This window comes from Kogia breviceps, chromosome 5 (assembly GCF_026419965.1).
Source record: "Kogia breviceps isolate mKogBre1 chromosome 5, mKogBre1 haplotype 1, whole genome shotgun sequence".
Classification (NCBI taxonomy): Eukaryota; Metazoa; Chordata; class Mammalia; order Artiodactyla; family Physeteridae; genus Kogia; species Kogia breviceps.
Genome location: NC_081314.1, coordinates 51,450,755 through 51,467,666, shown reverse-complemented (window position 1 = coordinate 51,467,666; position 16,912 = coordinate 51,450,755). Strand labels below are relative to the sequence as shown.

At 36.4% G+C, this 16,912-nt stretch overlaps 1 protein-coding gene across 1 annotated transcript in view; it reads left to right on the top strand.

Annotated features, from left to right (window-relative positions):
- ZBBX (zinc finger B-box domain containing) overlaps nt 1–15,200 on the top strand; it is a 116,784-nt gene extending 101,584 nt beyond the window's left edge. The window contains exons 18-20 of the mRNA XM_059064171.2: nt 4,379–4,636; nt 12,798–12,936; nt 14,723–15,200. Of these exons, the coding sequence (XP_058920154.1) occupies nt 4,379–4,636; nt 12,798–12,936; nt 14,723–14,846 (521 nt within the window). The 3' untranslated portion in view covers nt 14,847–15,200. The remainder of the gene's footprint in view (nt 1–4,378; nt 4,637–12,797; nt 12,937–14,722) is intronic.
- Nucleotides 15,201–16,912: the final 1,712 nt, after the last annotated feature.

The following is a 16,912-nucleotide window of genomic DNA, read 5'->3' as shown; positions in this document are numbered from 1 at the left end:
ACATATGATTTGTCCAAATATATAAGGTTTATATATCTCTCTTGCCCTAAATCCGGTGATTAAAACTGGTTGGCTAGCTTAGATTCTTTCCATGTGCATTTATGTTGAGAACCTGTCAGATTTTAAAAGGTTTTCTTTTAGTGGAAAATCCATTCATTTATGATAAATGTTTTTTGGCTCTATAATTAGATACCTATTCTCACATCAAAGTCTAGGGCAGCTTTAAATATTCTGGCTGCTTCCTTCTGAGGCAGTCAAAGATACTTTTTAAAGTCACTATATATTAATTAAAAACAAGTTCACATGCATGCTATGAGACTTTGTTACTAAGACAAATCTTTATATGTAAGTAGCCAAATGCCTTTAAGTATCAACTTAGAGTGATCAGTTGAAATCAATAACTTACTGTAAACAACGTTTGAAGGAGCACCTACTTGAGGCCTGGTGCTGGTGATATAAAATAAGCCTTCTGGGCTTCCCTGGTGGCGCAGTGGTTGAGAGTCCGCCTGCCGATGCAAGGGACACGTGTTCGTGCCCCGGTCCGGGAAGATCCCACGTGCCGCGGAGCGGCTGGGCCCGTGAGCCATGGCCGCTGAGCCTGCGCGTCAGGAGCCTGTGCTCCGCAACGGGAGAGGCCCCAACAGTGAGAGGCCCACGTACCACACACAAAAAAATAATAATAAAAAAAATAAAAAATAAAATAAGCCTTCTTCCCAGAAGCCCGAGAGTTTAGAGTCCAGTTCAAAGACTCTTAAATGTGAGCATGACCATAATCACCTGGGAAACCTGTTGCAATGAGGATTTTTCATGCTCTTAGAGATTCTGATTCATTAAGGCTGATGTAAGGTCCAGGAATTTGCATTTATTTTATCAACAATTCCATGTCATGCTGATGTAGACAGTCCAAAAATCATACTTCAAGAAAACTGCTGTATAGACATGGAAATACATAAATGGTACCATATGTATTAATAATAAAAGGTTTATGACAGAACCATGAGTAACATGCTTCTGGAGACTGATAGGTAACTAATAATAGTACATATGATCAGTTATAATAGAGGTAGATGCACGTGCAGTCCTTTAGGAATGGAGATAGTAAAATAATTGCTTTGCCATTGAAACATGTTGACATTTAAGATGTTAGAGAGTAGGTGACATTTCAGCCAAATCTTAAAGCATTAAGACTTCCCAGTTAGAGGTGGAAAGAGATGGCTTTCTGGACAGAGATAGTGGCCTGAAATAAAAATGAACTTTTCCTCACTATGCCACAAGTTACAGAAATCTTATGTTCTGAACTGATGCCAGTATCTAAAGGAATGCCTCTTTCTGTAAGATTTTTAAGTTTGTGAATGAAAAAACATGATAGCTATGAAATACATGTGTGTTGAGCAGGAAGTCCAATGCTTCTCCCCACCCACTGCCCAAACCTACTGCTCCCTGACTCCAACTTCCTATCTCTGTAATCTGAGGAAATTATAGATGAACACTGATCACAGTTATACTATAAATATAACAGAAGAAATTGTCCTTGGTATTAGCTCAAGAATATAGGCTATGATTACTTATAAGACCAGTGAAATATTGGGAAAATAATATAAAATGGTGCTTTGGGTTACATTAATGGGCATAAGAATGCCGATATATAAAAAATATTAATCACTCACTGAAGAGTCTTTAATACAACAGTAATTATTACTATTCTAAGTAAAACATTAGAATTGGATGAAACATAAGCAGAGCAACATGCTTTTTGCATACTATTTCAATAACAAGTAACATTCTGACCAAAGGACTCAATATTTTTTCCTGGATATTTTTTGCGACCTGGATAAAGGTCGCAAAACTTTATTGTCTTTTGATATTCTTGCTCCACTGTGTAAATTACTGAGAATTTATACATTAAAAAAATGTATTTTCTAAGAGTTCCTAAAACATATATGGGAATATTATTCACATTGCCAATGATAGCATAAGTTACTTCCAAAAGGAATTTCTTATGTTTTATAATCTACAAATTGGACTTTTAAAAAAATATGGGATGATCCCTTTAGTTGTGGCATTTTTCATTAGTGACCTTCTTAACTGGTTCTCTAATCTTAACCCTAGCAATAACATTAATAAGCTTATACAGGAAACACCAGAGGAAATGACATACCTAAATGAACAAAATAAATAAAATCAAGGACCAACCTGAAGCCTCACTGTCTCTCTATGTTTTAGGTACTTTAAATTACACTTTGAGTATATGTCCAGTAAGAAAGATGGTGTGTCTCTTTGCTGTGTGCTAAGCATAAGTCTGATCCAACCCCAGTGTACTTTTTTTTTTTCTCAACTGGGATCAATTAACCTCTAATACTGTAGCAGCCAGATGTTGTTATTCAGCAAGCGTTTGTACTCTCCTGAATTTTCTGAAGGGCATCTACATTATGTTAAATTTTTCTCACCTCATGTTTGCCTGTGTTGGCAGAAGTCCAGTTCTTCCTAATAACTTCTTTTGTTTGTTTATTTTTAAATTTTTAAATATTTTTTTTTCTTATTAGTCATCCATGTTATACACATCAGTGTATACATGTCAATCCCAATCTCCCAATTCATCCCACCATCCCCCCCCCCACCGATTTCCCCCCTTGGTGTCCTTGTTTGTTTATTTTAACAAGTTTTAAATTCCTTTTAATTTTGACTGAGACATAGCACAATACAAATCGAAGGGTGTGGTTTTCTCCATAGATCTAGAAGTTTCTATTTATATAGCTGAATTACTGTTATACTCTCTGACCTTTACTTCCACCATTACTGTTCCTACAACTGTTTCACTCTTGGGAATGGCAAGTTTGCTTTTCTTGATGGCTATAAATAAAATATTGATTCCTTACATATTACAGGTAAAATCATTTCCAAATTCTAGTCATTAAAATAAATCTTAGGGATATTTACATTTATTTTTTAAAAAAACATAGGCACGTTTTTGTCAGTTATTTTTCTTCAGAATTGTCTCTGAGCACAAATAGACACAAAAAGGTCAGAATCTTAATTTATTCACAATTTCACTCCCACAAAAATTGTTTTCAAAATTGATTTCTGAAATATTCATTAAAATTGGTGCCCTTTGGGGCTTACCTTAGTCAGTTTTAATTGCTTAAATAATTACATACTGCATTAAGATTCTTCTTAGGGTACTAGCTACCTTCAAAATAGATCTTTTAAGTTAAAAATAAAAGACAAACTCAATAATCATTAACCGTTTAATACATGACAATTGCCTGTAGCCACCCTTCTAAATCTTACATTCTCCTTGGAGTCAATAGAGTTGGCATAATGTTATATAGCATATGTTAAGTCAAATCATGACTTTTATGATAATGACAATAGCACTTCTTTAAAGAATCCAATATTTTACACAAAGGCAATTTATATTAAGGGAATGCAAGATTATCTTATAAATTATTTACATTTAATATATATTTATCTAAATCAGAACAATGATTCAGGATATTAAAAATATACCTGCACTATGCATTTCCAAAGTTATGCCTTGAATATTCATTCCCTTGGCCTTTTTTAAAGAACCTTGTGAGCAGTACCAAATGATATACATAGTTATGTTCTTTTAGTATATTTTGAATGGATTATGTTTTCCTACTATGAAAGAAACACACATATTGAAGGAACCAACTAAGTCAACCTTTGAAATAGATCAAAATAAAGTGGTCACTACCCTACTGGAACAAAGTGATAACCTGACTCAGATCTGTGCTTCTGGAACTTTTCCACTGAAGCGCCCTATAAAGTGGCTGAGAGTGAACTCATATTTAGTAAAATTAGAGATGTGCTCTCAATTTCTTTAAAGCCTGTGTTTTTCTAAAAGATTTTGCATACTGGTCTATTTTGTCTCCATGTCTGTTTTAATAGAAGAATGTTACACACCATCAAATAAAATTCGTTCACTAGGGAGTGGTACCATGTTTATCCTATCCTCTTACAAGACACAGTGTGGCATTGTCCTAGAATTTGAGATACAGGGCACAGTGGTTGGCTATGGGGTAGATGATAAGATTGGGGTGTTGAATTGTGGAATTGACTGGGTTTACAGATGTTTTGTTTTAGTTAATGTTAAAATTAGCTTGCCTTTCTCTGAATGTTGAAAAAATTAGGGAAGAATAAACCAGAAGTGTTCTTTATGACATAGGGAAAGTAATTTGGGATTCACAAATTGAGGTAAACCAAAATGGATGATAATCTAAAGTTCATTTTCTCATAAACTCTGTTGCATGAATTTAACTGTTCTAAGTTCAGGGGACTGGTATTTTATATCTTAAAGCACTCATTCAGAATTTTAACAACAGTTGATTTAATTTTTTTTTATTTTTTATTTTAGGCTGGACATCACAGAGACCTTCAACAGCAAATTTACCACTTTGCAACTCTGTGAAAAGAAGTTCCAGCCGCCTTTCCTCTTCTCATCCCCAGTCAAGAAATACAGCTGCTCGATCACTCTCTAGAGCTGCTTCTGAAATTTCAGAAATTGAATATATTGATGATACTGACCATGACGAGCCTTTCTTAGACAACACTGCTGATCAACAAACCTTAGACAATTTGGAAAAAGAATTAAATGCACTGAGAAATCCTGCAGGTAATGCTATTTTTTTCACCGTAGACGACATTAACTCTGCCTTCCACCTGATTCTTCATATCATGCTCCAAGAAAACAAGCCTTTCCCTTCTCTTTTAACCATCAACTTTTGTGTCTGTTTTCTTGACTATCCCCCAATGTCACCCTGAAAATGTTGTAAAACATGTGGGTGCCCAGCTATATCAGAGATAGTCCCCTTAGCTCACATAATACACTGTTAAATTGTGGCTTAAGGACCTTCAGCCTTCATGCGGACAGAAAAACAATTTTTTTCTCCTTCCTACAAACTCAGTGAGTGGCTAATCTCTGTTGCTTTATAAAAACCATTGCCCAACACACTTTGAGAAGTGAGCTGTTCAATCTTTTGAAGCAGTGTTCCTCAAGTTTCAATGTGTATGCAGATCCCTCGGGGGTCTTGTTAAAATGCAGATTCTGATTCTTATGTCTGGGATGGGGCCTGAGATTCTGCATTTTTATGACTTCCCAATTTTGAACCTTTTATTTTGATTCATTTCTAGAAGTTTTGATTGTGGCATTCTGGAGAATGTCTGAGTTTTATCTTTATGGTCAATTGGCAAGTTAGCTAGATTAATTTAGTGGATCACAGTTCTTTTCCTCTGCACTCAGTAGACATTTCTCCAGTGTCTTCTGTCCCTGGATATGGTGCTAGTTAGTCCTTTGGCATGGTTTTTCCATTTAACTTTTGTTTGGTTGAATTTAATTGTCAAATACTTCTTTCCCTCAGGTAGAGCTCATGGTAGCTCTATTACTGGAGTCCTGTCATGTTTGAGAATGCCTGCTACCTTTGTATTTGAATGGCAAATTGACTGCCGGTAATTTCTTTGGGTCACTTTTCTCTTCAACCTTGAACATACTGTTTCATTGTCTCCTGGGTCTGAATTTGCTGTGAAATAGTCTGAGTTCTCCAATTTTTTACTTCACCCTCTCTCTTGCATGTGACTTGCTTCTTTCCTGACTGGATGTTAGAATAATTTTTTTCTTAATCTTTGAAATTCAGTTACTGGACCAGGATTATGTTTCAGTGTCAGTAATTCAGCATTCTTAAAGTGCTTAAGTTTCTCCTTATTTTCAGAGAAATTGTCTGCTATTGTATATTTGAGTTGCTTTTCTGTTCCATTTGGCTTTCTCCTGCTGAGACCTGTTTTGTTTATGTTGGATCTTCTTACATTTTCTTCAACTGTTTTAACCTGTTTTTATCTTCCTTTGCATTTACTGACATCTTCTATGTCAGAATTTCAATTTTCAGCTGTTTTTAGTCCATTCTTTATTGATTGACTTAATAAATTAGCCCTTTACAGGTATTGCTTTGACTTTTTCTGGTAATTTTTATTTTGATATAATTTCAGATTTACAGATAATTTGCAAGAACGCAAGAATAGTACAAGGAACTGCCATATACACTTTACCCAGTTCACCACCTGTTTGCCTTTTACCTCATTTGCATATATGTACACACAAACACAACACTTTTTCTGAACCATTTGAGAAGAAGTTATAAACATCATGACCCTTTTCCAAAAAATACTTCAGTGTATTTTCCACGAACAACAACATTTTCTTATATAACCATGGTACAATGATCAAAATCAGGAAATTTAACAATGATACACTATAATTCTCTAATCCACAGTGCGTATCTAATTTTTAAAAATTGCCTCAGTCATGTTAATTATAGCTTGTTATTTTCTGGTGCAAGATCCAGTCCAGGAACAAGTGATCATTTAATTTATTATCCTTTTTGATGTCTGACATGTTGTTGTTTGATCTTTGATATTAGTTTTATTCTTTTAAAAAATGTCATTTTCATTATTTCTTCTGTAGCCCAAGGACTTATAGGGGATTTTTGTTATGGTTTTGATCTGTTATCTACCAGATTGATCTTTCATTTAATCATTCTTTGTGTGCTATGAATTCTTGGATTCCACTTTGTATGCATAACTAGTTGCTGTCAGTTCCATGTATCTTACTTGCTCACATGCATGGGTGGCTTTGTTCATATCTTCTGTCTTTTCTGATATAGTGAGACCACATTCTCCCTGAAACTCTCTCCACCTGTACTGAGATGTGTTAATCTTCTCTTTGGAGCTACTATTTGGGGGATGGCTGTTGCACTCTTTTCTGTATCCTGCTGGCGCAAAGGCACAGGAAGGATACATGAAGGACTGGGGAGTTTAACCTCTTTTGTTGGAGGATCTGGGCTCTTTTGTCTTTTTTTTCTGGATTTTATTAAACACCAAAATTTACTGGACCTCATTTCAAGTGTGTTCTGTCCCTGGGGGGACACCTGCGAGTTTGCAATTTTCTTGCCTCTGCTGAGATCTTCTGGTGGATGTTTAGGGCTTAAAAATATTTATAATGTTTTCTCCTTACTTCCCCATTCATCCACTTTTCTCTAAATTTGTGTGGTATTGGTGAGACTTGTCAGCACCTTAGATGACTCTCCTTTTCCTGTTACTAGTTTGTGTGCTTACTGGGTGGGGAGGGGAGGGGTGGACAGCAGTAGCCCCCAGCTATACCTTAATGAATCTTCTGTTTATTCCTTTGGTTGTCCCTTGTCAAAGTTTATTATGTGAACTTGTACCTCTTTCTTTGGTTCTTTTTTATTTGATTTTATTTTTTATTTTTCTGCTTTTTCCATTCATTTCATTAGGGATTGGGGGAGGAGAGATTGTGATCCATCTTTACCTGTCATTCATTTGCCTGACTCCACATTACTAAAAATCAAATGGAAATATCCTTGGAGGTAATTCTCGCATTAAAAGCCAATTCTAAAATGAAGCATGTCAGTTCTGAACTGGATCAAAAGGATAATCGTACAATTTTAAATCAGAAGGTGAAAGGTTTTTTATTTTGATAAATTGATAAGTTCCATTATTTACAAATGAAATATTTTATAAACAGTAGTCTTTTTTGTTTCTAACCTCTCAGCTTTTCCATTTCCTCTGTCAGGTTTGTCCTTACATGCTTCACTTTTTCTCCATGTCACTCATTTCCTCGTACTCCAACACCAGTATTTTCACTAGAATGCATAACTTTTCATATATAAAAGTAAGCATCCACTATGTAGCCTGTGAACTGCCAGGGCTTTCTGATAGTTCAGGAGCAGAATGCAGTCACTTATACACACTCTACCCAGGAACAGCTCTCTTTCTATTTGGGAAGATTGGCCTTGGATGAGTGCACAGCTTTAGAGACACTCACCTGTAGCTGAGGAAGGAAGAGGACAGCACATCAGCTGAATCGTCCCAACAGTCAGTGAGGGGACAGATGCTATGGTGCAATCAGGCCTTATTCTAGAAAATTCACTGATTCAGCACAGGCTTTTGTGTTCTGTTCGGCATCACTGGGCAGAAAAATTCCGCCTACATGTCACTACTCATGGTGCATTCTGGAAAAACTTCATGAGGTCTGGTCTCACACAGACACAGCTACACAATTGGACTCTTAAGCAAATATATATGAGTTCGCAGCCCTGTGAAACCTGCCTTTTTGTGAGCAGCAAACCTTCTGACTTGTTTTCTCTTAGCTCTAGGATAGATTCATCCACTTCCTCTAAGCTCTAGGAAAAGAGCCAAGGAGCCTGGAGAAGAAAAGACAGAAAATAACTATAATACATTGAGTAGTTTCTCCTTTGACTCTGATTGCTGAAGCTGACAGTAGAGCCATTTCAAAAGGAGGTGGGGCCGGCAGGGGGCTTAGGGATGTGCGCACACGTGTTTGTGTGTTTGCGCGCAAGGGTATGCAGGTTGCAGATACAACTTCCTGCTGAATCAGGAGACAAGGGGCAGCAAGGTAGCGTGGTTGAGAATCAGGCTCTGGGGCCAGGGGTCCAGCTCTGAAACTTAGAACCACCAATTCCTAGCTTCTTGATATTGTGCAAATTACTTTCTTAAACTCACGCTGCATCAGTTTCCATGTATGAAAAGTGAGTATGATAATAGGCCCTATCATAAAATTGTTCAATGATTGAATTTGAGTACAGGTATATATTAAATATTATATTTATAAACATTTTCTCTCTTCACACACACATATGCACACACACACATGCATTTTAACATTTAAGTGCCTAGCACATAGTCTGTCCTGAAAATACTGTTAAATTATATAAGAAACCAATGGGTGGTGCTTTTGACATATGGTAAGGTATGGTGCACTTGACACATCCAATTTTTAGTCAAAAACATATAAAAGCTGTTTCTGTTCTAGAACTGTGTTTTTTTCTGGGCACTTTGAGGATTATAGTTAGCTATAGTTCAGGCCGTATTTTTACTCCCTCCACAAATATCTTTGTAAATAACACTATAGTCACTCCCTTAATGAACTCAACATACCAGTATAATTTACTTACCAAGGCACTTTTTCAGTTTTTGGATATTGTTATAGCCTGAAGAATTTGGAAATATCAGAAGATATGCATTATGAGAAAGTATCAGTAATAATACACAGTAAAGCATTCATCTTTTCAATAGTTAAAAATGATTCATTTGTTTTAAACTCATTCTGATTTGTGGTTTAAGAGTTTTTGTGGTCCTTACATTTCCATGGCAATCTTATGCTTGTACGAGCCCAAAGGTACTGAGCCAAGTAATTAAAGAGAGGAAAAGATTTTTTCTTAAGAAAGAATAAAATCTACCTGGTACTAGCAGATGTAGCCATACTGCCTGTGAAGTAAAAGAGTGAGGCAGTAGTTTCCTGAGTAATTAGAAGTTTGACCATCAAGTAAGATTTTAAACTGTAAAAGGGCTAATCAGGATTTATAGTTAGCTAATGAACTAGATAACCCTTGTAAAGACAGGTTAACTTGGGTTAGAATGGCAGTCTGTTTGCTTTAGGGCATCTGAATTTCGGAAAGAAAAGATTGAGTGACACATAAAAGTGAAAGTCAACATATTAAATACATTCTGATGTAAGGAATATGAAACCATTCAATGAGTAGTAATAATCACTGTTTATTCTTCCATGAAATGTTGCTCCATTTGATCTTCACAGCTACCCTGTGAGGTTGATGGGGCATGAGGTAGATGGGGCCAGTGCTGCTTTTAGTCCCCTCTGTGTGGCTACAGTAACTGAGACTCTGAATGGCGCAGTAACTGCCTCCCTTGGGTGCTCAGAAGCCCCCAGGCACAAACCCAGGCAAATCTGCCCCACATTCCTTTGTCTTACCACCGGCAGAGTGAAGGCAAAGGAGAGAAGGGATGGAGGATAAAGAAGGCAAGACAGTGGGTGAGGAGGAAGACGCTGGGGGGCTGGGCACCGGCTCACAGGTTACAGGGCGAGGGTCCTGGTTTTCACACCTCCCGAACAATGGGGTGTCCTTTTTGTGTGTATCTAGTTCTTGTTTTTTTTGTTGGTGGTGAATTCCTTATTGAGAAAGAGCCTGTCTGCTTTGTTTTGGTTCTTTGAAGTTTTTAACCTGTTTCTTTGGTCCTGCCTTTCTTCTTCATTTCTTCTATTTTTTAAACATCTTTATTGGAGTATAATTGCTTTACATTGTTGTGTTAGTTGCTGCTGTATAACAAAGTGAATCAGCTATACGTATACATATATCCCCATATTCATATGTGTTTATTTCCCTGTAGAATAAAGTTTTATGTACATGTTTTAAATGACCTGAGTTTTAGAAATACACTGTAGAACTTTGTATTTAGTCAATTTTCCTCCTTGGCCATTCTTTGTTATTGCATTTAAGAGATTCTTCAGTGATCAGAGAACATACACTCTTACTCCAGGGATAGAAAAGATTTAACTTCAGTCCACTCCTCAACAATCAGCTGACTTGACAGTTATAAAGTAAAATCTCCAATGTAAACATCAATGCAGTCTTCCTTGGTCCTGTATGAGGAAAATCAGAAGACTTAGGTTTTTGTACGGTTGACCTCTTAGGTTTTAACGCTAACCTGCAGTAGGGTTTTTGTTAGCAGTTTTATTTTTCTCTGCCTTGAAAGTCAAGTGATGTCACCTTTGTTCCTGCTAACTTCACAAGGTATTCTGAAATATAATTTTGAGAATGAATAATTTTACAAAAATAGTCTCATCCTATTTGCACAATTTGAATTAGCTCTGCACTCATTCAGTTAGGACTCAAATGCCTAACAGAGGTTGAATATCTCTCCTGGTGGGATTCCTTAGATCTAAGTATCACCATTGAGTGTTAGCACTGTGGTTCTACCAATTCCAAATTCTGAATTGATTGCTTTCCCACAGGTAACATTCTCTATCACCGGGGTATGTGAAGGGACCTTGCCTGCCTGTTTTCTTTCATCTTGTGGAAAAACAGGAGAGAAGATAGTAGCCTAATGCTAAAGAATTAGATTCTGGAACATAGTGATTTATTATTTTGGTGAGCTAAAAGAGCTTAGGTTGAGTTCCAGTTCTTCTGTTATGTAGGTACATGACTTTGAATAAGTTATCAATCCCCGGTGGGCCCTCAATTTCCTAATCTCCAGCAAGTGGGGATGGGACAAAACTTTTAGCTGAGGAATCTTTTGTTTTTCTCAGAATTAATCTTATAGAGAGTTCCCAAACATAAACGAGACCAGGGAAAGCTGTCCTGCTTGCTTTGGGGTGGTGGTGGGAGCCGCAGCCTTAACCCTCAGCCTAGGGAATTTCTCCATGTATGGTAATTTAGAAGTCACTGGGATTTTAAGGACACTTCCAGTTGTAAATGTATTGAGCTCTATCTTGCAGGAGGAATAATCTAAGTTACCTTCTGTAGGGGAAGCTCTGCTTGCTTAAAAACTTCAAGTTATTTCTTACCAGCCCCCCACCACAAAAGTATCTTTTGTCAAGTGTATAATACTCGCAGTTTGGTGTTTGGTCCTTCTGATCTTGGGGCTTTCATAAGAGTGAAGGGAGGAACAGCAGCCAGTAGTTTTAACAGTTTTAAGTCTCCATAACATAACCTCATGTATAAGTTAGATGGCTCTTACAACTTTATCAATGACAAAATGAGGGCATTATGACCTAACATAGCAATTGTATTTATTTCTGTACTTGACTTTTTGGTAGTTCGTATAAAGATGTGTTTGCTTATACATTTGCTTATTTAGCTTGCACTATTTGTCCTTATTCAGGCTGAATCACTGGCCAGCTTCATGAAAAGGAAGATTTAAGGCTTCACTCCTTTCACATACAGATGGCTATTACCTACCCAAACAAAGCAAGGAAGTCTAAAACGAAAGGGTAGCTTTTCCAAGACTAACCATTGCCTCAGACTGTGTGTGGGCAAACCTTTTAATTCTTAGAAGATAAAAAGATATAATAAAGTATTTAACATTCAGGCAAGTTTAGGAGTTGCCCAATATTGTAACTTTAAAGAGGCTTGCTTGATTTTCGTTGGAATTTTGGGAATTTTCAGGGCATTTGACGCTTAAAATGTCAAAAAAATCAAAATTCGTATACTAAAAAATCAATGTGGCTGGGTAAAGTCAGTCAGATAGAGGAATACAAATACTGTCTATGCTACACTATACAAATACTATACAAATATCACTTATATGTGGACTCTGAAAAAGCCAACATCATAGAAACAGAGAAAAGTGGTGGTTACCAGGAGAGGAGAGTGGGAGAAATGGGGAGTTGTTAGTCAAACAGTATAAACTTATAAGATGAATAAGTTATAAGATGAATAACTTCTGGGGATCTAATGTACAGCATAGTGATTATAGTTAGTAATACTGTATTGTATACTTGAAAGTTGCTAGGAGAGAAGATCTTAAATATTCTCACCACAAAAAAGAAATGGTAGTTATGTGGAATGATGGAGGTATAAACTAACACTATGGTGGTAACCATTTTACAGTATATGTGTCTCTAATCAACACATTGTACACCTTAAACTTACACTATGTTACATGTCAATTGTTATCTCAACAAAGCTGAGAAAATTGGGGAATTTGCTAAAAATAAATCAGTGTGATTAAAGTGACGATATCCATGCCCTCATTTGGAATCTCAGCTCAAACGTACCTCACATTCAGCCCACCCCACCAACACTAAAAAATTGAGATGATTGAAAATCTGTACTGACCATCTTTGTACTGCTTGTAGTTTACTTTGAGTAAACTTCCAGCACTATATGCTGTACATTTGTTTCTTGAATTTATGTGTTGACAATGCATGAAATAAAATATTTCAGATCCTGCAGAAAATCTTTACAGCCTAACCTCAGAAGAGTTACCAGCCTTCAACAACCATTCGCTGAATACAAGTCAGACTACCCGGAATTTCCATAAGAGCTCACGTGCGAGGGGCCCATGTGAAGTTGAGGAACAGAGGTAGGTTAAATCTGCAGCTTATATGTACAGACAGTGCATAGTAAAATTTTTGACAAGCCCCAACTAGTTATTTTTACTACAAAAGGAAAGATTGTCCTCATGTGTGTACTTTATATGGTCATTCTTTGTAAAATGTTTAGGTCCTTTGCTGATCTATTATCAGGATTTAGTGAAAGGCTTATGAAGTTCTTTAACGTGAAGAGATAATTCTCTGCTGCACAATGTGTGTCAGGAAAATGAAAAAAATTGGAATTTAATCATCCTTCAGCATTTCTTCTTATATTGAAAAACAGTTGCCTTGCTTGCATTCATTAACTTACTGAATTTCAACACTTTGCATTAATAGCCTCTTACTCAATGTATAGAATAGAATATTGAGAAGTCTCCTTGAAATCAAGCCTAAATCATTGATGATAGCATATTTTAATCTGTATAACTTCATTGTTTCCTTACATAAGAACATTTATTTAGAGATGTGATCTGTTTATAAGGAACATGAGTTATACTAATAAATCTTCAGAAAAGTAGTCTATCATGTCAGGCTACTATTGACATACTGGAATTCCCTGAAAAAGGAAGAGGGATTCTTCTAGAAAGACTGAGATAAATGTAAAATAAAGGTCCCTTGAATTGTAAATTCCTTTGATTGGTTGAAGTCTAATATTGCAGTAAAAGGGAATCAAGAGTCCATTACTTTGTCTTTCTGAAGGAGGAAATCATTTAGCTGTGGTCCGAGGATTTTTGCATTTCTAACATCACGAATATATATTTTTAAGGGATCAATATAAAGTTGCTATTTTTTCCCTAAAAATGTCATTAAGAACAAAGTAATTAAATCAACTTCATGCTCTCACCATCATTTCATAAAAGGAAAGACATTTAGTACTAAATATAGAGAGAATATACTAATAGAATAAAGCACAGTTCTTTACAATTAAAAATTTCATGAAAAAGTTATTACCTTGAAAAAAAAAATTATTACCTTGTCCTTCTTTTCTCAGACCAGTGAAAACTTTTTTTTTTTTTTTTTAGTCACAGTTAGATATGAATTGGTCCACCGACAAGAGTTTAGGAAATGCTGGTTTAACCTGTGTTGGGCATAAAATCCAAAGAAGAGTTCTATCTGTGACAGGGTGAACTATTGTATATTATTTAGTAGCATACATCAGCTGAAATTCTAGATAACTTGGACCAAAATATCTGAACTATGCAGGCTCCTCTCTGTTCCCCCATTCTACGTCTTTCCCCAAATCTCAGACAGCAACACACTAGAGTTCCACGAGTTCCTTTCCACCATAAAATGCAAAAAATAAAATAACTATATAATTGCTGTTCTTAATTTTGGCTTTGGCATATCTTGACTGGCTATCCACATAGTCCTAATTTACTGTACACAAAAGAATAGACTCGCAGTCTATTCACTGGGATTCTGTTAAAGAGCCAATGTAATGATGAATGTTCTTAACGATGACCCGGAGGCTCTGTAAGTTTGTGAAGTACCTTCTGAATCATCAACGAACGACACGAAAAGAGACCATAAAATCTTCTCTCCTTGGTTCCACTGTGGCTTTATTTCTTGGGAGAGGGAGAATGATGGGGATCTCTCACTACAAGGAGGCTTGGTGTATTGGGCACATTGAAAATGATGGTCTCAGTCTAAGAGAGCCCCCTCACGTCTGCCTGCCTCCGATGACTTCAGCGTGTACTGTAGTATTGATCAGAAGATAAATGAAGAGTTGAAACCTGGTTCTGTATATTGTGTATTGATCTTTTAATGTATTTCCAGCTCTTCTGAAAAAGATACTGAAATCCAGTCCTTGCTGACAGTTTCTGAAAGCAGTATGGATGAGGAGGAAGATTTTCTTGACGAGCAACATGTCATTCCACTCCCGTGGTCAAAGAGTACCTAATGATCATCTGTTCATTACTTTTTCCATTTCGTACCCAGAATAAAGCGAACAACTGAAAAAAGTAATCAAGTGATTACGTGTCCAGGTGCTGGAGACTTTGATTATTGTCTCTGATACTTCAAGGTTTGCAGACTGATAAAAGTTAGTGAAATTACAAGTTTAAGGGCTTTTTCTTCCAAATGGTATATTGTATGTCAAATACTAATCTATATTGCAGATCATATTAGTAAAATTTAGTGAAATTTAAAAAGTAAGTGGCAGGGGGGTGGTGGTGGTGTGATGAATTGGGAGATTGTGGTTGACATATATACACTAATATGTATAAAATAGATAACTAATAAGAACCTGCTGTATAAAAAAATAAAATTTAAAATAAAGGAAAATGATAAAAAGTAAGTTATAACTATGTCTCTAAAAACTTATCATAAGATGGTACATGATTATCTTTTTAAAATTAACTTATGTATTTTTATTGAAGTACATTTGATGTATAATATATATAAATTAGTACATGATTATCTTTAAAGTAACACTAATTGTTAAATTACATTTTAAATAATTATGTCATCAATGTACATTTGATAGCCAAGTTATACTTGGCAGTATCACTAATTGAGCCTGGAATCCATTTTTTACTTTGGTGATTAGAGCTTTTTTTTTTTCTATTGGTGTTTTTGACATTTACAGAAGTTCTGGTAACATCAAAAGTTTCTGCTGGGCTTCCCTGGTGGCGCAGTGGTTGAGAGTCCGCCTGCCGATGCAGGGGACATGGGTTCGTGCCCCGTTCCGGGAAGATCCCACATGCCGCGGAGTGACTGGGCCCGTGAGCCATGGCCGCTGAGCCTGCGCGTCCAGAGCCTGTGCTCCGCAACGGGAGAGGCCACGATAGTGAGAGGCCCGCATACCGCAAAAAAAAAAAAAAAAAAAAAAAAAAGTTTCTGCTGGAAGAGCAAAAGGGGACCTAAAATAAAGTGGACATAGTACTTGCCATTCTCTGTTCTAGTAAAACACAGAAAAGATTCCCTAATTATCTTATTTGGGGAGGATCAGTGTGATGGTTAATTTTTTGTCTCAACTTGGTCAGGCTAAGGTACTCAGATATTTGGTCACACTTTATTTTAGATGTTTCTATGAAGGTATTTTTTAGATGAGATTAACATTTAAATCAATAGGTTTTGAGTAAAGCAGATTACCATCCATAGTGTGTGTGGGTCTCATCCAATCATTTGAAAGTCTTAAGAGAAAGAAGACTGAGGTCCTCTAAGGAAAAGAGAATTCTGCCTTCACACTGACTTCAGGTTCAAGCTGCAACATCAGCTCTTCCCTGGCCTCCAGCCTTCCGGCCTGCCCTATAGATTTTGAATTTGCTAGCCATCACAATTGGTTCTGTTTCTCTGGAGAACCCTGACTAATTCAAACATAGTCAGTTTGAAGGACTGTTGTGGTAGCCAAAGAAAATAACACATTTGGAAGTGTTTTGCTAGTCTTGAGTGGTAGTGGATCTTGGGGTTGGTAGGTGTTCAAGGTTTTATGTAATTTTATAATGCAAGGGCTTAAAAAAGAGCAGAAGATGACATGGGAGGAAAGTTTTGTGGATGTCCCTTTGTGACATTTTAGGACACTTTCCCCTTAAGGAGTTTGTTGACCTATCAGAAGAACATCCCTACAGGTTGGTTATGCTATCACCACAGCATAGTCATATCTCGGGGTTCAAACCCTTCTGAGTAGTACTCCAAGATTCTAAATTCTGAGATTCTGGGTAGAAACCCCTTATACAAGACTGATGTTTGTTTAGTGTAAATCAATCTTGGATACTTTTTTCACAGCATCAAAAAATTGTACAGGCATTCACACACATCATCTACTGACAAGATATAAAATGATGGTGAAGAGAACCTATAGCCATTTCTATGTCTTTTAGCATAAAAATGCCACTTATTAAAAGTGATTAACATAAGTGAACAATAAGTAATCAGGGAAGCCAATCATAGTATCAGAATAAAATTTTTCAGAAAAAATACCTTAAAATTAAGAGCGTGACTCCTCTGTAATTGTTACTGTTCTCT